A 22,285-nucleotide genomic window follows, 5' to 3' on the forward strand; every position below is an offset into this window, starting at 1 on the left:
TCCAAAAACATGTGTGATGTCATTCATGTAGCTGCAACTCCTTCATCTATATATATATATATATATATATATATATATATATATATATATATATATATATATATATATCAACTAAGTTTATCCCATCAACAGTGGACATCAGATGAACATCCCCAGGAGATAGTATCAAAGATTCCTCCAGGGGTGAGGAAACAGGTGTGAAAAAGGAAACAGAAATGCAGATGTAGCATCTCCCTTGGCCACAGTGATAATAGTACATGGGGGATATATGGGTGTCTGTTTGATTTGCTGATCTGTGTGGCACTTCACAAACTATTCTGCCCAGCCTCAGAGAAGGAAAACTATGTTCACTCTGATTTTATTCTTCTTGCTCTTGAACAATCCAGTTCATGTGGCTGGTTTTAATTATCCCACCTGCTCTTGGAGAATAAAGCAGAATAGAGGCAAGGGTGGAAACTCAGAAACTGACTGTATCTTCTTGATTCTACCAGTAAAAGGGCCTGTGGAGAAAGACGATTTCAAGCCTCTTTTGAATACACAGTAAGTGCTTTTATATTTTCCATGTATATGTGATCATGAATATTTCCTGAGTCTATTGAGTTTGAGGAGCAAAGTCATCCTAAGGGTCTCTTGTACTCTGTTATTAATCTACAAAACAAGAAAGAACTCCAAATTCTATTACAGACTTAATGCTTTATTATTACTTTAAATTGACAGCATTTTTTCCTGCAGCCTGCCTCCCACTACCAGAATTTAAGCTGAGTAAGAAAACAACTTTCAGCTATTATCAATCAGCCATATCCCTCTCCTAGACAGTTTCCATAGCACAGTAGCACAATAGTATCTCATTGAAAGATACATTTTATGACTTTATTTTATGTGTTTTATGCAAATGCCCAGAATCAACTGATGTTCCTTCCATCGGTGGGCTACTTCTAGTGTTTGTGCTGGGGCCACCAATGTTGGAGACACACCTAGCTGTGCAGAACTTTCATATAGATACTCAGTTACTTTCTTAAATTTTCTCCATGTGTGCCCGTTTACATACTGAAGCTGCATCAAGAATTGATGTAAGAGTGCTGTGAATTTCATAGTATGGTCTATATAAGTTCACTGGCTTTCAGGTCTTATAAATTCCAGTTCTTCCCTCTCTCTTTAGAATAAAGAAGGAATGTACTGATTATAAAAATGTTTGCATTTTTTAAAAAGTGATATTATTACTAATAGCAGTGGCTAGTTACTTCCCTTGTTACTATATTGTGTAATAACTGGGCATATGATTGTTGGCAGTATTAGAGAATAAAGATAGAGGAGTTATCTACTAGCTCATCTTTGCCATTATTTAAGGTGCATATGACTCCCTTTTTACCTCTCTGTTATTTAGCCTGACACTTTCAATATTTAGCACTTTATGTCTCCCTTTCAGTACTCTTAGAAATATACTTGCATATTTTACCAGTGTGGGCACTATGAGTATTTTGATATTATGAGCGTCTTTTTCAGACACAGTACTTTAGACCACAAAGACAGTATGATCACTCAAGTACTGTATGTTTCTTAATGTTTAATGTACAGGATTTAGTATTTGATTTGTACAAGTACTAGTCTCAAATTTTTGTTGTGTGTTAGTGAAATTTTTTAAAAACATCTTTTTTGTGTATCCATAAATAATATTCTAAAAAGAATTGTTTTTGCAAAAAGGACATGATAGGTGTAAAATTTCTAATTGGAATACAGATATTTAACTCCTAGTGAAAATTAATAATGAAGTAATGTATTTGATATTATCAATCAGGTGTTTTGAAATATTCTGAAAAGATATGATATATTATTCTTTTCCTAAACATAAACACAAAGCAGAATTATTCCATTGCAACTGGATTTTAGAAAGAACATTTAAGATAAGGATGATATGTGGGGTTGTGATAAATATATTGCCCCCTAATGAAAATGAATTTAAATGAAGGAGACAAGTTTTGCCACAGAAGACTTTACTGCTTTAGCCAATACTCTCAGTTTTACACAAAAATAACAAACTCACTGGCACAAATATATCAAATGTATTTTTACTTATTTCTCACTGATGTCAAATGAATTTACACAACTCATTTCAACTGTTAGGGGTGTGGGGGCAATATAATCGAGTTCAGGATTGTCCTTTTATGGACTGAAAATGATATTTGTAAATTGCTGTCTGTTTATAACCACTGTAACTTTTTACAGAACACTCACTGAAAACCACAAGCATGCTCTAGTCTTGGCTTTTTCCGTAAATGAAATCAACAGGAACCCGGATCTTTTGCCAAATATGTCTCTAACAATGGATATACCAAGTTGTAACTGGACATCCAAATTTAGAAATACCATTTATGATAGTTTACATAATTATAAAATTCTCCCTAATTATTCCTGTCAGGATAACCTCCTGTGTGTAGTGGCACTTACAGGAGGAAACTGGGCAACAACTCTGTTACTTTATACAGTCTTAAGCTACTTCATATATCAGCAGGTAAGTGTGTGTCTGTGTGTGTCTGTGTGTGTCTCTGTGTGTATTTGTGTATTAGGGACAGGGTGGGAATTCATGAAATCGGGTATCACTTGGACCCCTCATAATCTTTCTAGGCCTGAGTCAATCTATGTAGTTCATAGTTACTCTTTCGAGGCTTGATGGGGCTTTCATATGTTCTTGTATGATATAGTGATGAGGGAAGAAAAAATAGCTATCTGGGATTTCTAGAAATCTCCTGAAAAATGCGTTTATAAGTTCTTAGGAATACATTGTATCTTATGCTGCTTCCTGTGTTCTAGTTCTTTCTTCTGACTTATCGACCTTTCCATCCTGCCCTGCATGATCATGAAAACTTTCCCTATCTATATCAGATGTCCTCTGATGATACATCTCTAGCCCTTGCCCTGGTGTCTTTTATAATACATTTCAGTTGGAACTGGATAGGGTTGGCCATCTCAGACAATGAACAAAGTACCCATTTTCTCTCATATTTGAAAAGAGGGATGGAAAGAAATACAGTCTGCTTTGCTTTTGTCAGCATGATTCCAGTCGATATGGATTTATACATGTCAAGAGCTGAAGTGTATTACAACCAAATTGTGACATCATCTACAAATGTTGTTATCATTTATGGTGACACAGGTGGTACTTTAGCTGTGAGTTTTAGAATGTGGGAATCTCTAGGTTTACAGAAATTATGGATCACCACCACACGGTGGGATGTCACTCCTAGTAAGAAAGACAATTTATATGGGTTATTTGCTTTTGGACACCACCATGGTGAGATTCCTGGTTTTAAAAATTTTGTCCAGACATTGAACCCTGTCACATCCTCAGATGAAAATCTGGCAAAGCTGGAGTGGATGTACTTTAACTGTGAAGTCTCAGCATCTAAATGTAAGGCACTCAAGAACTGTTCATCTAATCACTCACTGGAATGGCTAATGGCGCATACTTTTGAAATGACCTTTACTGAAGGAAGTTATGACATATACAATGCTGTGTATGCTGCTGCCCATGTATTTCATGAGATTAATTTGCAAATCTTTCATAATCCGCCCATTGCCAAAGGGAAAGTACAAAATTATGTCTGCAATAAGGTAGTGCTTCTTACATTATTTAATATTTCCTGTTATCAATATCTTTAATAGTCTTTTTGATACCCAAACCAAGTGTGCTAGGAAATATTTTCCAACATAGAGACATTCATGAATATTTTTCCTACTGATCGTATAAATCTAGATGTTGGTATATATGTCTAATGTAAAAAGAAGTTAGTAGACGGCATAATGTGTCACTGTAGCGTTGTGATATGTTACTGATTACCTGATTGTTATCACATAGGTTTTAATACTGAAAACATATCCAGTCCTTCCTAATGAACCCACTCAATAATGGATCTTTGTTCATTAATTGTTACATATGTAGTAATCACTGTAGGATATTGTTTTAACTAGAGATCTCAATTTATGCTGTTCCCAATGTAGGTGAGAGTTATAACTTGGTGCTCTGAGAGTATTTACACAGAGAATAATGCAAGGATTCAATTTACTCCATTCCTGTGTGCTCATGTGTGTGCATGTATATTTCTCACGGTATATATGTATGTATATCTATATTTATGTCAATCTCTTCCTTTATATTATGTGTATATCTATCTGTCTACAAGTGGGTCTATCTGTCCATTTGTTCAAACATTGGTATGGGCATCCATCCATCCATCCATCCATCCATCCATCCATCCACCCACCCACCCACCCACCCACCCACCCACCCACCCACCCACCCATCCATCCATCCATCCATCCATCCATCTATCTATCTATCTATCTATCTATCTATCTATCTATCTATCTATCTATCTATCTATCTATGTTCTTTGTGTATTTGCCTATATATGTTGGTTTATGGTCATTAACATGTAATTGTCTGTTTTTCCATTGCTTTCACTACTTTTTATTTTGTATAAGAATATATTCCTGTGTTTATTTATCATGCATGTTTCTTCATGTGTCTGTATGTTTAGTGTGGTTTTTTGAATGTTCTTTCAGTTATGTATAAGGCTTTTGCTTTGCCAGTGTGTTCTAGTATGAGAGCATACATTTGTCTGTGTGACAATGCCAGACGCTGTGTGGGTGTCAGTATATGCATGTAATGTGGGTCTACCTATGTATATTCTTGTGAACATGTGTTTCCATGTGGTTTTATGTTTGTTCACCTGGGTATTTGGTTTTATGTGTGTTCACCTGGGTATTTGTTTTGTGTGTTTCTGCATCTGTTTGACTATTTTGATGTATATTCTGTTTCAGTGTTTATCTGTATATTCATGTGTATTTGGGCATGTATGTGTATGTTTGTGTAAATAACTTTATGCTCCGGCTATGTGTGCATCTCTATACAGATGCGAGTCTCTACCTTTTTCATGTAGCTCTATTTTCATATTGCAAATATATATTTGGTCACATGTATGTTTGTGGTTGTTTGGTAATTTCTTCATAGAAAACTAAAATAACAGAAACATTATTTTGTTTATCTCTTTGCTTTCACTGAGATATTTTTCACCTGCATACTGTCAACAAAGTTGCCTTTAAGATGGTATAAGGATACATTTTCTTACCTTAAGCAAGAACATATATTCTATAGTATGCTGCCTGTCTTTCAGCTGGGTTCCTCTTTGAGAAAGATCCACTTCACTAATCCTGTTGGAGACAGAATAAATATGAATCAAAGAGACAAACAGCAAGAAATATATGACATTTTCTACATTTGGAATTTTCCACAGGGACTTGAATTTAAAGTGAAAATAGGACTATTTAGTCCCTATTTTATAAATGGTCAACAGTTACATTTATCTGGAGATATGATAGAGTGGGCAAGAGGAAGTACACAGGTGGGTTTTTGCCAAAATGGACTCATTTAAATTACACTGTCAAGCGTGTGCATCCAACCTTCCTTGAATGTGATAAAATGAAGTTCATTGTCGTGCGAGAGACCAATTTCTAACCTCATAAACTATGTTTCTTATTTTCATTCTGTTTCAGATGAGTGTTTAACAGCTAATTTAGGATTTCTATAGTGCATGTAATGTATTTGTATCAGATCAGAGCTTGTTTCTTTCCTTCAACATTAACTTAAACTGTTTTTGAGAACAGTTTCATATTATTTCTTGTAAAGTTAGCAATATTCTATTGGTACTATTCTTATTCTTTTGATGAACCTCATCAAAAGATGTTTAAAGGCTCTTGTTCATTGTAAGGATAGAGTAAATTCAACATTGTTTTTTAATGTGTATTTTTAAGCCCATTGACTAATTAGTCCTAAATTTCCAACATCTCTAGCTAAATAATACAGTAACATTTTTATGACACTTTTAGATACTTTATGAACTACATTTTGTTTTTTTCAGTTTTAAGAATATAGGTATGGAATTTGTTTTGCATGTATTATATAGATGCATGTAACACCATCATGTATGGTATATATGGATGAGTGAAGAGTTATTTGAATCTCAGAGTACTTGCAAGAGCTCCATGCCACACAGTGGGTACTGGAAATCAAATTTGGGTTCTCTTTACTGGTAGCAATTGTTGTTGAGAGCTGATCCATGTTTGTAGTCCTGATTCCTATCTTGGAAGATTTAATGATGACTAAAGGAAACATTTTAGCCCCACTTGCACAAATCATTCGACCAAACAAGGATATGCATAGTTTCCTTCTCAAATATGGGGAGACATTGGTAGTAATAAAAATTCGCCTTTTGAGTAAATTTGAAAATGGTTTATTTCATATGCATAGTAGGATTTTATAGGTGTGCATTCTGATACGCTTGGTTTTAATGTGTCATATTCCACCATGCCCCCAGCCCCAGAAAAAAATAACAAAACATTGGGTAAGTGTCTTCAGGCTTGATATGAAGTGATTCCCAGGTTGCTGAGACAGTGTGAAATTTTAATTGCTGTTTTTCTCAATGTGATTAAGAATGTAATGCAAAGTGAAACAAATGTAAGAACTAAAAGTGTAGTTCCAGAGCTACATATCCATTTAGAAGATAGTATTGTAATCTTCTGTGTGTTCTAAACAACCTCACTTGAGCCTTCAAACACATCCACTAGAAATCTGTAGATTTTTTAAAAATGCAACCAGTGTTCTATTCACATATATCATAATCCCAATATGGAGACAAATAAATAAAATCATGAAAATCTCAGGGAAATATGATTTCAATGTTTACAGTCATGAACTTAAGGGAAAGAATATTCAATGTAAGGCTAATCAAATAATCAATGAATGAATAGAAGAACATGAAAAAAATGAAAGAGGGCTGTAACCCCATCTGGGAGAATACATTGAAAGCATGAACACATTTTACAATAGGACATTGATTGTGTATGTGACAGAGTACTTCCAGAGGTATAAAATAATGAAAGAATTTCAAGCAAAAATATATAACAGAAAAGGAAAATAAAACAAATTAATATCTTAGCGAAAAGACTCACAAAAGGAGTATTCCAAGTTGTGGACAGGGTGTCAAGAGTTGAAGACAAGGCACAAGATTTAGGAACTTCAAAACAAATCAAAGATTAAAGAACAAGGAAAAATGAAAATCATAATGACCAAGGACTTGTGATTAAAAGATCACTTTAAAAACTTTGGGGATAATACAAGGAAGGAAATACTCTATGTCTAAATGGTGAATAAATTATATAGACATTTGACAAGTAGAAGCAGGTAAATAGCAAATAATCAACTTTCAAAATGAAGTAGTCCTTGACACATTTGACTTAAAATTTGCTGTTCAAAAAAAGGAGGATATGAAAGCAACAGGAGAGAAAGCAACAGGAGAGAACCTTGTGTCATAGAAAGTCAGTCTCTGGATAACAGCAGGCTCCTCCAGCATCACTCATTTTAAAATGAAAGTAGTTAATTAATTTATTCATTTATTAACTTTATATCTGGACACAAGTTTACACTTCCTAATCTATTCGTAGTCATTCCATCCTCTCCTTTCCATCCAATACTTCTTCCTTCTTCCTAAAAGGGGAGCCCTCACCCCTCAGATAACAATATGTTTGGCATATCATGTTGTATAATAACAAAGCATAATTTCATGTTCTCCTAATGAGGACAGTGGAGGCAGCCCATTAGGAATAAAGTTTCCTGAAGTCTGACAACAGAGTCAAGCAAAGAACCTGCTACCACGTAATGACTAAGTTTCACAAATGTTGTATATTTAAGGAAGACCTGTGTTAGTCCCATGCATCATTTGCAATAAGTGGTTCAGTCTCTGTGAACCCTTAGGACCCCAGGTAAGTTAATTACATAGGTTTTCTTGTGTCCTTGATCACTCTGGTTTATACAATCCTTCTTTTCTCTCTTATCCATGATTCCTCAAACTTTGCCCATTTTTTGGGTATTTCTCTCAATCTGTTTCCAACAATTGCTTGGTAAATTCTCTCTGAAGATGGTTAACCTAGGCTCTTGCCTGCAAATGTAACAAAATATTGTTACCGGCATCAGTGGTAGCCTTTCTCTCATGGCAAGTTTCTCAAACTGGTTGAGTCATTGGTTAACTATTCCCTGATCTTCTGCTACAGTTTTTCTCATCCTCCATCTTTATGAAGGGTAAATTGTAGGTTGAAGGTTTTGTGGATGGGGTGTTGCCTGAATCCCAACAGTGGAAATCTTGCCTAGTTATTGGAGATTGCCATCACAGGCTCCACATCCTGTTTTGCTCAGAGACTTAACAGGGTCTTCCTCATATATTTTTGGGAGGTTCCATTAACCTACAAATCTAGCTTGACTCAGAGATACCACCCCAATCTTAGTGCTCTCTCCAAACCATCTGTTTCTTTGTCCTATTTCTGTTCTCATTCCCCTGCAGTCCAATTCATTCCCCGAACCCATGCACCCACGATGTCTCTCCTATATTCCCTTCCTCAGGGAGATACATGTGTCCCACCTAATGCAATTCTTGTAACTTAGATTGTAACACACCATGCATATTCTTAAAGGAGGAGAATTAAGAAATATGTATTTAAAACATTTAGAGACATAACTGCCAATCCAGCGTGTTTATGCTGTATGAAAAAGGAGATAGAAGAAAATTCAAGAGCAACATAATTACAATAAATCATGACTAATTAGGGAACACTATGAAAGACATTAAAAGAATTCCATCATATTTAAAAGTAAGTTGAACCCAAGAGGTCAAAATTACATATAAATACTACTTGAATGCTCGATGGAAAAATAAGTATTAGAAAAAACCAAATATTTAATTAAAAACTAAATTATAATTTATGCATAATTTTTAGTAATAAGTAAGTGATTTTGGATGAAATTGACATAGTCCATTGGGATCTGCATCCTCCTCCTCCACTGTTTCCATCTTGTATTAATAATACAAGCAACTTCAGGTGGGACAAATTTACTTTATGCCATGGGGTTTGACTTAAGTGTATACTTTAAGTGTAATACATCACAAAATAAAGATATGGATAGTATTACATTAGCCAAAAACATGCAGAAAATCTCTTAACAAAGTCTAAGATGCATACAGAATTTCAAAAATGAGAACAAACAAAACTGACAAACTAAGAGAATATATGTTGCCATCATAACGTTTTCTTCAGGAAACATATTGATGGGATTGCAGTAAATGGATAGGAGAATCAAAGAATTTCTATTAAACTAGAAATTAGATCAAGGTTTTGTAGTGGCACATGTCATTAATCTACATGCTTTGAATCAAAAATCAGGATAGTCTTTCTCCACTCAAGGCTAGTCTGCCTTTCCTATTTAATCTACTTAAAACAGGGCTGAAATGAATACTCTTATTTAATTGAAACGAGCACCATATGGATAAGGAAATGGATTTTCTCAACTAATCCACAAAATAGTCTTTAAAACCTTATTAACTGTGAAAACTAAAGAAAAAATTAAATACAGAAATAGAAAAAAAAGCACTCTGCCCAGATCTATAGGAAGTTGAGATCTACTAATACTACACAGTGAGACCCTGTTTCAACAACAACAACAACAACAACAACAACAACAACAACAATAACAACAACGAGAAAACAACAAGAAGAGTAGTGCTTAATCACATTTCTGGAGAACATGACGAGAGACTGTAAATAATAGACTCAGTGATGGCCACATCAAACTTACATGAAACAAAGGATGCAAATTCAGCATGGAGAAATCAGCAAAATTCCAATGCAGCATATGGACATCCATCACAAGATTCATTGTAATGCCAAAATTTTCCTAATTTAAGAAATACCTCAATTAATTTTAAGCAATCTAAATTTTCACCCTATTTTCAGGTTCCATAAAGCCTGTTCACTTCAGGAAACACTCAGTTCACTATACAGAAAGTCAGCAACTCCTCATCACACAAACAATGGCCCTTTTCCTATGCAGTTCTTTTTCTCTTTCCATTCAGTTTGTTTTAGTTTTCAGTCTTAATGTAGTTGAGGTTATTTTGGTTATCTGGTATTTGAGCTGTTATTCCCCATTTTTGTATGTTATTTACTTGAAATTTGCTTCTATGTTGTTCTTATCTAACACTAACTATAAGCAAAGTGAGGAGGAAAAGGTTGAAGTGGCTCGTGGGTAACACTCAAGGGAGGACAAGGCACGGATCTGCATAATGCAACTGAAACATAGTCACTCATGGAATTCATCATACTGGCTTGTTCTGCATGATTTCTAAGGTACCACTGCCTACAAGGAACGCTGCTCCCAATAACCTCCACGTTCCTACTCAATTACCAATTTAAAATGAGCTTCAGAGGTATGATGACAGGCTAGTCTGATGGAAATAATTTTCTATTAGGACCTTTGTGCCTTTATCCTGTACTTTTTGTTAAGGATACAGGAATTAAATGACATAACCACATTGCAGTACCTGCACTATTTGCAAACAGGATGCTGTGAACTCTTCTTTCTGAATTACAAGTTGATGGGAAACAATTCAACTTTCCCTTATTTTTCCATATACTGATGTCATATATTGATGTTTGTCATCAGACAATGCACTAAGTGAAACTGGTAACTTTGTATATAAAATAAGCATATTAATATCACATGCCAACATAATATAATTTTAGAAGGGGTAATCAAAAGTCCTGATAGCAGGATATGTCTATTTTTCTTTAGATGCCGACCTCTGTGTGCAGTTCTGATTGTGGTCCAGGATTTAGAAAATTCAGGAAGAAGGAAATGTCAGCCTGCTGTTTTGATTGCAATCCCTGCCCAGAAAATGAAATTTCTAATGAGACAAGTTTGTATTTCCTGAAGGGATAAGTTCCTCAAATTGATTATCATCTTACACCCATATGGGAGTTCTAGCATTGTTTAATATGAAACGTTAAAAAATATATATGAGTTTCCTAAGTTAATAATTATAGGAGTATAATAATTTAAAAAGTCCTTATTAAAATTAACTTGTCATATATATTTGGCTCATTGAAAATTTATAGTAGATAAAATATTTTCAAACAGTTTTGATAAGAAAACTTGTGTTAGTGTGTTCTAGAAAATTCCCATTCTAGTGATTTATCCTCTATAAAAATATGTAGATCATGAATCTTTAATGATTTATTTATATTGACTTGGTGTATATACCCTTGAATAAGTGTATGCACAACTATGTAGTACAGAAGCACATGGAGGACAGAATTAGGCATGTGACTAGAGGGAACCAAATCCAACTCCTCTGTATGACTCACGAAGAGGGAAAATAATAATTTGTAATATTGTGAAAAACTGTTAAGCAGGAGATAGGAGATTTTGTATAATAAAAAGACATTGTTTTTTTTCTCATATTTGAAATGTAGAAAATTGAGAATCACTATGGCACATGATGTGTAAATATTAGGAGTAATATCATTTTTTTTATTAACTTGAGTATTTCTTATATACATTTCGAGTGTTATTCCCTTTCCCGGTTTCCGGGCAAACATCCCCTTCCCCCTCCCCTTCCTTATGGGTGTTCCCCTCCCAACCCTCCCTCCATTGCCGCCCTCCCCACAACAGTCTAGTTCACTGGGGGTTCAGTCTTAGCAGGACCCAGGGCTTCCCCTTCCTCTGGTGCTCTTACTAGGATATTCATTGCTACCTATTAGGTCAGAGTCCAGGGTCAGTCCATGTATAGTCTTTAGGTAGTGGCTTAGTCCCTGGAAGCTCTGGTTGCTTGGCATTGTTGTACATATGGGGTCTCGAGGCCCTTCAAGCTCTTCCAGGAGTAATATCTTAAATACAAGTATAAATAGTCCCTAGTTAACATTTTCCACAATAGCATACATTAAATTTGTTTTGTTCTGAAAGCAATTAGACACAATTTTCAAATGGTATTGGCACTTACATAGCCTATATTTGTCAAATGACTATCTAGTCAGGATGAATTGAATACAATTGCCTGGCATGCATTTATTCCCTTTTTTTTTGGTGTGTTATCCTACTTAATTAAATGGAAAGCCTTAAAGGATTTTATGGCCTGTAAGATGGCTTAGCAGTTAAATCCTTTCCCACTAAGTATAATGGTGTTAGTTTATCCCCAGAATGAATGTAATAGGAGGTAACCAACTCCTACTTGCTATTTTCTGGAATTTTCTGATATATATGAAATAAAATGTACACAATAATTCAGCAAGGCTGTTTGGATACACCTGACATTGTTGCTGGGAACCAAAGTCAAATACTCTCCAAGAGCAACACATTCTCTTCACAACCAAGCTGAATTCTTATTTCCTGAAAGAAATTTAATGATAACGACTGTCAGTAAAAGTATTGCTATATATAAAAGAATTCAAACCTCAGAAGCATATTATCCCTTGCTGCAATTATGTAATGATTCAGTGCAATGGCAATCAGACTTCCTACACACACAGTGGTGGGAATTACAGAGCTTTGTACCTTTAGTGATAGGGTTACTGCTTTTTATGAAAAATCCTCAGGATTGTGTGGTGTTGTTATTGTCAAAAGAGGTCAAAACTAGAAGTGATTTTTGCTTACTTTTGCAGTTACAAACATTAATATTATATTCATATAAACTTCTCATTCGCAGTCTCATACCTTACCTAAATAAACACAAATGCTCTTATGTTCATGAGTACATTTATCACTTTTACATGTAAACACACTTACATGTAAATGTACAGAACCATGATAAATGATCACAACAATATAGAAAAATACACAAAAATATTTGTGTTTTTTAACTAAAATAAGAAGCTTTAAAAATGGAAACAATTGTTTTATGTAGCAATGACCTTCAATGTATTTTCAGCAACCAGATTCACATGTTGAAACACTTCCTCTATATACTTAAATGAAATATGCTGATAGTAAAATTGCTCAAGCTACACTAATAATACCTTAATTTTTCCATTAGATGTGGAGATGTGTATCCTGTGCCCAGAGGACCAATATGCCAACACAGGGCAGAATCACTGCATTCAAAAAGCTCTTATCTTTCTCACTTATGAAGACCCCCTAGGGAGGGTACTTTCTTTAATGGCCTTGGGCTTCTCTGCATTCACAGCTCTGGTTCTTGGCATCTTTCTGAAGCACCACCATACTCCCATTGTTAAGGCCAATAACAGCACTCTTACCTACATCTTGCTCATCTCCCTCATTTTTTGTTTCCTTTGCCCCTTGCTCTTCATTGGCCTTCCAGACTTGGCCACATGCATCCTGCAGCAAATCACATTTGGAGTTGTATTCACAGTGGCTATTTCCACAGTGTTAGCCAAAACAATTACTGTCATTCTGGCATTCAAAGTCACAGCCCCTCAAAGAATGATGAAATATTTTCTTGTTTCACGAGTACCTAACTACATCATTCCCATCTGTACTCTCCTTGAACTTCTTGTCTGTGCAGTCTGGTTAGGAGCTTTTCCTCCTTCTGTGGACATTGATGATCAATCAGAGCATGGTCACATCATCATTATTTGCAACAAGGGTTCAGTCACTGCTTTTTACTGTGTTCTGGGATACCTGGCCTGCCTGGCCTTTGTGAGCTTTACATTGGCTTTCCTTTCCAGAAACCTGCCTAGCACCTTCAATGAATCCAAGTCTATAACATTCAGCATGCTGGTGGTCTGCAGTGTCTGGGTCACTTTCCTCCCTGTTTACCATAGCACCAAAGGCAAGGTCATGGTGGCTGTTGAGATCTTTTCCATTTTGGCTTCCAGTTCAGGGATGCTGCTTTGCATCTTTGTTCCCAAATGTTACATAATACTGTTTAGACCAGACAGAAATTCCTTTCAAATGATCAGGGAGAAATCATCTTCCCATACTCACATTTCCTAAATTTTAACTGGCACATAAAAAGTTGATTTAAAATCACCAAATATAGGATTTAATTACCATACCTTTTTTTTGGAATGACTTTCATTGTTTCCTTTTATGATTTTCCTGAGCAATATCATGTCTGCTGATGTCTACATTGTCTCTTGTAATCTTGCACAAGGTTCTACATTTGTTCTCTTTGCCAGAAAGAGCTGATAGAAGCCAGATCCATTCTAGGAGTTAGAATAGTTCTTCTATTAACATAGAGAAGAGAGGACTAACTTTTAAAAATGGGCTGATAGAATATTTTAGTAAATGGATTGATGTCTCAGAAATTAAAACCATGCCCTCCTGGGGAGGATATGGAGAAAGAGGAACACTCCGACATTGTCAGTTGTATTACAAACTGGTACAACCATTCTGAATATCAGTCTGGAGGTTCCTCAAAAAATTGGACATTTCCACTACCTCATGACCCTGCTATACCTCTTCTGGGCGTAGACCCAAAAGATACTTCAACATACAACAAAGACACATAATCCACTATGTTCATAGCAGCCTTATTTATAATAGCCATAAGCCATATGCCCTTCAACAGAGGAATGGATTCAAAAAATGTGGTATATCTACACAATGGAGTGCTACTCAGCAATCAAAACAATGACTGCATGAAATACAGAGGCAGAGGGAATGACATAGAAAATATCATCCTGAGTGAGGTAATCCAATCACAGAAAAATACACTTGGTATGCACCCATTGATAAGTGGGTATTCGCCCAAAAGACCGAATTACCCAAGATGTAATCCACAGACTACAGAAAGCTCAACAATAAGGATTACCAAACTGTGAATGCTCCTATTCTGTTCTAAAAGGGGATAAATCCATAGGAGGGAAAAATGGAAGCAAAGTTTAGAGCAGCAATGGAAGGAACAGTCATTCAGAGACTGCCCAACTTGTGGCACACACACACATTATATATATATATACACATTATATATATATATATATACATTATATATATATATATATATATATATATATACACATTATATATATATATACACATTATATATATATATATATATATATATATATATATATATATATATATATATACTGCCACCAAGAACTAGATAAAATTGATGAAGCCAAAAAATGCATGCTGAAAGGACCGGATATAGATTTCTGCTGAGAGACACATCCAGAGCATGTCCAATACAGAGGTCAATGCTAGCGTCAAACCACTGAACAGAGAACAGGATTCAAGAGGTGAATCAGAGGAAGGTTTGAAAGAGGTGAAGGAGCTTGTAACCCCTTAAGAACCACAATGCCAACCATCCAGAGCTCCGGGAACTAAACCACTGCTGAAAGAATATACATGGACTGACCAGGGCTCAAACTGCATGTGTAGCAGAGAATAGCCTTATTGGGGCAGCAAAGGAAGGGGAAGCCCATGGTCCTCCCAAGGATGGACCCCCAGTGAAGGGAAATATGGCAGGGGGAGGATAGTAAGAGGGATGGATTGGGGGAAGACACGCATGGGTGAGGGGAATGGAATGGGGGCTTTTGGACAGGAAACTTGAACAGAGAATAACCTTTGAAATGTAAGTAAAGAAATATAGAAATATATCTAATAAAATAAAAATTACATTTAACATGAAAAAAAGAAGCATGCCCTATTCTTGTAGAGGAACTGATTCAATACTCAACCCCAACAACTACTATTAACAACCAGCTGTAACAATAGCTACAAATGGTCAGATGGTCTCTTCTGGGCTCCAAATTTACTCAAATTTATTTATGCACATAATAACATAACACAAACAAACTAAAATTACATAAATTTTTAAAAATATAGAAGAATATTACAAACACTTGCACTGGCATTCTACTTTTCAATGTTCTACTGTGGTGTTAGAATTATGAGAACCTACTGAGAAAAGATTGAATATGGGTAGAGATGATTGCCTTTATCTTTAGGCATTTTATATAAGAATCCTCAACTTAAATATATCATAAAGGACATACTTGTGAAATGGACATGAAAAGGAGAGCTTGTTGAAATAACCTCTTTTATGTGTGAAATTTAGATGACTGTGCAAATATGTGCTTTGACACCACAGAGTAATCTGAGGTAGCCAGCTAGTGGGAGTCAGTGCTGAGAGCAGCTGATGGAAATTGGTCCAGAAATTACCTGGGGTTGATGGTTTTTGTCGTCAGCAGTTAGCAAAGAGAAAGGATAGAAAGCAACCATTCACTCACTCACTCACTCACTCACTCACTCACTCACTCACTCGCCTCCACACCCACACCCCCATCCCACACCGCCCCCCATGGAGAGAGGGAGAGTGAGGGGGAGAGAGGTTCAATAAAGGGAAGGACCAGAAACAGACATACTAACAGACAGACAGACAGACAGACAGACAGACAGACAAAAATATACATACTCACATGTTACAAAACTAAAGCAATGCTCTAACAAGCAGGCTCTAAGCATTTCACATATAAAACACATATACATTTAAACACTTACTGGTGGGTGTAAGTAACAAAATTCCAACAAGCAAGCTTCAAGCATTTCACACATAATATACATACATATATACACATAATATACATACATATATACACATAATATACATACATATGTACACATAATTGGTGGAAGATGCAAGCTCCAACACATACACAAACAAGCTTTACATATATACATACATATTGATAGAATGGTTGAAACAAAGTTCCAACATACTCTCACTCAAACTCATACACATAGTTGGTAGGTGAAAAGAACAATACTTTGACCACTTTATTTTTCTCCCATGTTTTATACAGCCCTGAAAATACTTTCAGGCAGTATAAGATTATATTTTAGTTTTCTATGACTGAATGACTAAGAAAAAACACTGTTTCTCACTACCTTTACAGAAATAATATATCATAGTAAAGGTAAACAAAACAAGTAACTTGTTTTAGATTAACAAAGTAAAAGCAATCAAGGTTTTTACCTCAGCCAATTTTCTTACTAGCAGACAGAAATCTGCAGTTAAAAAGAAAGGAGTGATTATTTTATTATTTATGTTTGAAAATATCCTTATAAATATCTTAAGAGAATCACACATCTTAACTTTTATTTAAAAGTCAGTCATATTTAGTTTAAATCCTCTTACTACAAATGTACTAATCAGCACCTTTTTTTAAATCATATAACAAAGCCTAGGGCATAATGGTGTATAAGATATCAATCATCATTGTTCATCCTCAGTTAGAGTCACATCAGCCAATACTGCAATTTTTCTTGTTTGATACCCTTAAAGACCCAGCTTAAGTAATTTAATTATGCCTTTCAGAACTTCAATTTTTTTGTAAGTTTTTACATCAGAGCCTGTAGCAAAGACACATTTACCAAACCTCATTAACAATTTTATTTATTTTTCTAAATGCTTTTCAAGGGTGGTGGTCATTGCTCATAATCTGCATCTCTAAGTTCTTTTCTAGGGTGGTGATTAAATCATTACACCTTTAGATATGATGTCAGAAGGTCTATTGTCACCTATGACAGTAGCTCATGTGGACTCACTGTGTTCTTATTTTGAAACATAACAGAGAGAGCATGTGTTACCCATGGCCATTGCTAAAGTAGTGTGTTTTTGGCTATCCAGGTTTTGTACTACCATATTGATTTTATGACATTTTTCTTTCTACAAAAAATGATATTCAGTTTCTGTTAAATTTAACACTGAGTCTCTGCATTCATTTTTTTATCAAATTGTTTTACTTATTTACATTCTAAAAGTTTCCCCCATCCAGGTCCTCCCTCCCTGAGTTCTTCACCCTTTCCCCTCCCATTTGCTTCTGAGATATTGCTTTTTCACCCACCTGCCTACTCCACACCTCACAACAATCAGCATCCTGCTTCCCTGGGGGAACAAGTTTCTACAGGAACAGGTGCATCCTCTCCCACTGAGGCCATCATAGCAGTCCTCTACTACACAAATGCCTACAATAATGGACCACTTCATGTATGTTCTTTGGTTAGTAGCTTAGTCTCTGGAAGCTCTGTGTGGTCTAGATCATTTGATACTGTTGTTCTTCCTATGGAGTTGAAATAACCTTGAGCTCCTTCAATCCTTCCCATATTTCTTCCATAGGGATCCCAGACCTCAGTACAATAGTTGGCTCTAAGCATCTGCATCAGTCTCAGCCAACTGCTGGTAGAGACTCTCAGAGGACAGCCGTGCTAGACTCCTCTCTGCAAGTAAAACAGAGCATCAATAATGCTGTGAAGATTTGGTGTTCACTCATGGGATTGATCCCACATTTGCTAGGTTACTGGATGGCCTTTTCTTCTATCGCTCCTCTATTTTATCCTTGCATTTCCTTTACATAGGTGAAATTATGTTCCTTTAAATTTTTGAACATGAGTGTGTGGCTCCATGCCTCAACTGGAAATCATTTCCATTTATCTGTGATGGTCTCTGGAGGTTCCATCTCCCCATTTTTGGGCATTTTGGATAAGGTCATCACCATTAAGTCCTGAGAGCCTCTCCCATCCCAGGTTTCTGGGACTTTCTCCACTTCACACTCTGAGTCCCCTGAGCTGGTTATTTCCATTTCTTCTACTGGGACTCAGGGCTTCCTTCCTGTCTTCCCCATATCTGATCCCATCCCTCTTTCTTCCTCACTGCTTCTTTCTCCATCCCAGATCCCTCACTCCATCAGCCTCCTGTGATTATTTTGTCCCCCTATCTAAGTGGGATTGAAGTAGCCACACTTGTGCCTTCCTCCTTATTAAGCTTTATATGGCCTCTGAGTGGACATTCTATACTTTTTGGCTAATAATCCACTAATCGGTGAGTATATACCATGAGTTCAGGTTAGCTCGTATTTTCTAGTTCCATCAATTTGCCTGCAAACTTCATGATGTCATTCATTTTAATGGCTGACTAGGATTGCATTGTGTATGTGAACCACATATTTCTGTATCCATTCTTCTGTTTAGGGACATCTGGGTTGTATTCAGATTCTGGCCATCACAACACTCCTATGAACATATTAGTACACATGTCTTTTTAGCATGGTGAAGCATCTTTTAGGTATATGCCCATGATTGGGATCATGCCATATGATAGTTAGGGTGTCTTCCACTTCACCTGGGCATATGTATGCTGAGTTGTAGGGTGCCTAGATGCTCAGCAGCAGAGTGTCCCTAGGCATCCAAGGTCAAAAAATAAAAAATAAAAATACATGATTTGAATTATTTTGTAGTGAAGGAATAAAAAGTGACCCCTTTTAAACTTTTTGTAACTAATTTTTCTTAAAGCTCCATGGACTCATTCTACAATTCCCTGTCTTGTGAACAGTATGGAATACCCACTTTATCAGTAATGGATATTTGGACACAGAAGCACTAGAAGGGATGACTTTAATGCCCAGACCCATTAGCCCTCCTAATCATGTTAGCATGTCCCATCATGACAAAGCACTTTAAGCAATGATAACTAACATGCTTAGTGAATTCTCCTGTTTGGCCAGTGGCCATTATGAAACCTGAAATAGTGTCTATGGAAACATGTACATACCTCAATCTACCAAATTCAGGTACTTGTGTAACATCCATTTACCACAAATGATTGGTAATTAGACCTCTACAATTAACTCCATAATGGCATACTGAATAATATTCAGGGCAGGAGACACACTGATAAACAATTTATCATGCAGCTTCTTTAGATATGTAGCATGGTTTTCTTAAGTTTTGATTATTTTGATGATGCAAAGCATGTGAGTCAACTTGTGAAAGACCTATCATTCAGGTTGCTTCATGTCCAATAATATTGCCTTCTGCAAGAGGCCACATGAGTTCTGAATGCGCTTGAATATGCCCTACACAAGACGCTTGGTTGTGTGCTTGGTGATATCTTTGTATTTTAGAAAATTGGTTTTAAACCAGGTTGTTAGCTGTAACATGTAAACAACAATTTCTAAAACTTGTAAAGCTCTTGCAATATCAGTGTAGAAACTAAAAGAACAGGCATCCATTTTTGAAGTACAATTAGCTACAACAGCTTGAGAACTCTACCTCTTGAGCTGAAACTGAGGAAGTAAAATTGTTATATGCTTTATGCTGAATCATCTGTGTTGTGGGGCCATTAGAGGCTCCTCCAGTCAAAATTTCCTGAGCTGTGCATATAGGAGTCTGTCTCACTGTTTAAGCAATACTTTTGCATCATTATTCACAAACTGCAATCATATTGCTTAGGATAATGGTAATCTATGACTCCAGGTTTTGGCACAGAAGCAATGTCCCACACATTCATATTTTAAAATAATGAAACAATTTGTTGTTTTGTGAAAGTGCTCTTTCCCAAAATGTTTTTAGAATCCTCTTGAGTTATTTGCATTAGATGAGCAACAACTGCCATAATACTGCAGTAGGTGTATGGACAATAGCAAGAACACAACAAACCCATCCTTGCACATAATCAATACACTGCTTATATTGTTTCTCAATAGATTTCTTCTCTTTATGCAGAGCCTGTGTACCAGAAGCCATTATTTATCAATCAGAAGTTGGATCAGGAACACCTTCAAAATGTCCAAAAGAAAATTTTCCTCCCTTATAGAAATTTTCAAATGAGGTATAAATTAGTATCTCTCAGTAACTTTTAAAAAAATCTTTTTTTTTAGAAGGGAGACAGATTCCCTCCGTTGTCTTTTCTTTTCTTTTCTTTTCTTTTCTTTTCTTTTTCTTTTTCTTTTTTTTATTGAGTATTTCTTATTTACATTTCGAATGTTATTCCCTTTCCCGGTTTCCGGTCCAACATCGCCCTAGCCCCTCCGCTGCCCCTTCTATATGGCTGTTCCCCTTCCCATCCTCCCCCCATTACCGCCCTCCCCCAACAATCACGTTCACTGGGGGTTCAGTCTTAGCAGGACCAAGGGCTTCCCCTTCCACGGGTGCTCTTACTAGGCTATTCATTGCTAACTATGAATTTGGAGTCCAGGGTCAGTCCATGTATAGTCTTTGGGTAGTGGCTTAGTCCCTGGAAGCTCTGGTTGGTTGGCATTGTTGTTCTTATGGGGTCTCAAGCCCCTATGAAGGAGTGAAGCATTCACATTTTGATCATCTCTCTTGAGTTTCATGTATTTTCTGCATCTAGGGTAATTCAAGCATTTGGACTAGTAGCCACTTATCAATGAGTGCATACCATGTGTCTTTGGGTATATGCCTAAGAGAGGTATAGCTGGGTCCTCAGGTAGTTCAATGTCCAATTTTCTGAGGAACCTCCAGAATGATTTCCAGAATGGTTGTACCAGTCTGCAATCCTACCAACAATGGAGGAGTGTTCCTCTTCCTCCACATCCTCGCCAGCATTTGCTGTCACCTGAGTTTTTGATCTTAGCCATTCTCACTGGTGTGAGGTAGAATCTCAGGGTGGTTTTGATTTGCATTTCCCTTGTGAATAAAGATGTTGAACATTTCTTTAGGTGCTTCTGAGCCATTCGACATTCCTCAGCTGTGAATACTTTGTTTAGCTCTGAACCCCATTTTTAATATAGTTATTTGTTTCCCTGTAGTCTAACTTCATGAGTTCTTTGTATATTTTGGATATAAGGCCTCTATCTGTTGTAGGATTGGTAAAAATATTTTCCCAATCTCTTGGTTGCCGTTTTGTCCTAACAACAGTGTCCTTTGCCTTACAAAAGCTTTGTAATTGTATGAGACCCCATTTGTCAATTCTTGATCTTAGAATATAAGCCATTGAAGTTTTGTTCAGGAAATTTTGTCCTGTCCCCATGGGTTCGAGATACTTCCCCACTTTTTCTTCTATTACTTTGAATGTATCTGGTATGATGTGGAGGTCCTTGATCCATTTGGACTTAAGCTTTGTACAGGGTGATAAGTTCGATCAATCTGTATTCTTCTACATGCTGACCTCCAGTTGAACCATCCAATGCTGAAAAATGCTATTTTTTCCATTGGATGGTTTTGGTTCCTTTGTCAAAAATCAAATGACCATAGGTTTGTGGGTTCATATCTGGGTCTTCAACTCTATTCCACTGGTCTTTCTGCCTCTCTCTGTACGAATACTATGCAGTTTTTTATCACTATTGCTCTGTAATACTGCTTGAGTTAAGGGACCATCATTCCCCTGGAAGTCCTTTATTATTGTTTAGGATAGTTTTAGCTAACCTGGATTTTTTGGTATTCCAGATGAATTTGCAAATTTTTCTGTCCAACTCTTCAAAAATTGGATTGGAAGTTTGATGAGAATTGCATTGAATCTGTAGAGTGTTTTTGGTAAAATGGCCATTTTTACTATATTAATCCTGCCAATCCATGAGCATTGCGGATCTTTCTATCTTCTGAGATCTTCAATTTCTTTCTTCAGAGGCTTGAAGTTTTTATGGTTAAAGTTAAAAAGTAAGTATTTTATAATATTTGAGACTATTATGAAGGTTGTCGTTTCCC

The 22,285-nt window shown here is 36.2% G+C and overlaps 1 protein-coding gene across 1 annotated transcript; it reads left to right on the top strand.

The window, feature by feature from the left end:
• Nucleotides 1-343: 343 nt before the first annotated feature.
• Nucleotides 344-13,828, top strand: Vom2r80 (vomeronasal 2 receptor, 80). The gene is made up of 6 exons (NM_001111321.1): nt 344-540; nt 2,224-2,509; nt 2,809-3,609; nt 5,172-5,399; nt 10,673-10,796; nt 12,909-13,828. Exons 1-6 carry the CDS (start codon nt 344-346, stop codon nt 13,826-13,828), a joined length of 2,556 nt encoding a protein of 851 aa, NP_001104791.1.
• Nucleotides 13,829-22,285: the final 8,457 nt, after the last annotated feature.

The sequence above is a fragment of the Rattus norvegicus genome, chromosome 1 (genome assembly GCF_021556685.1).
Source record: "Rattus norvegicus strain SHRSP/BbbUtx chromosome 1, alternate assembly SHRSP_T2T, whole genome shotgun sequence".
Taxonomy (NCBI): Eukaryota; Metazoa; Chordata; class Mammalia; order Rodentia; family Muridae; genus Rattus; species Rattus norvegicus.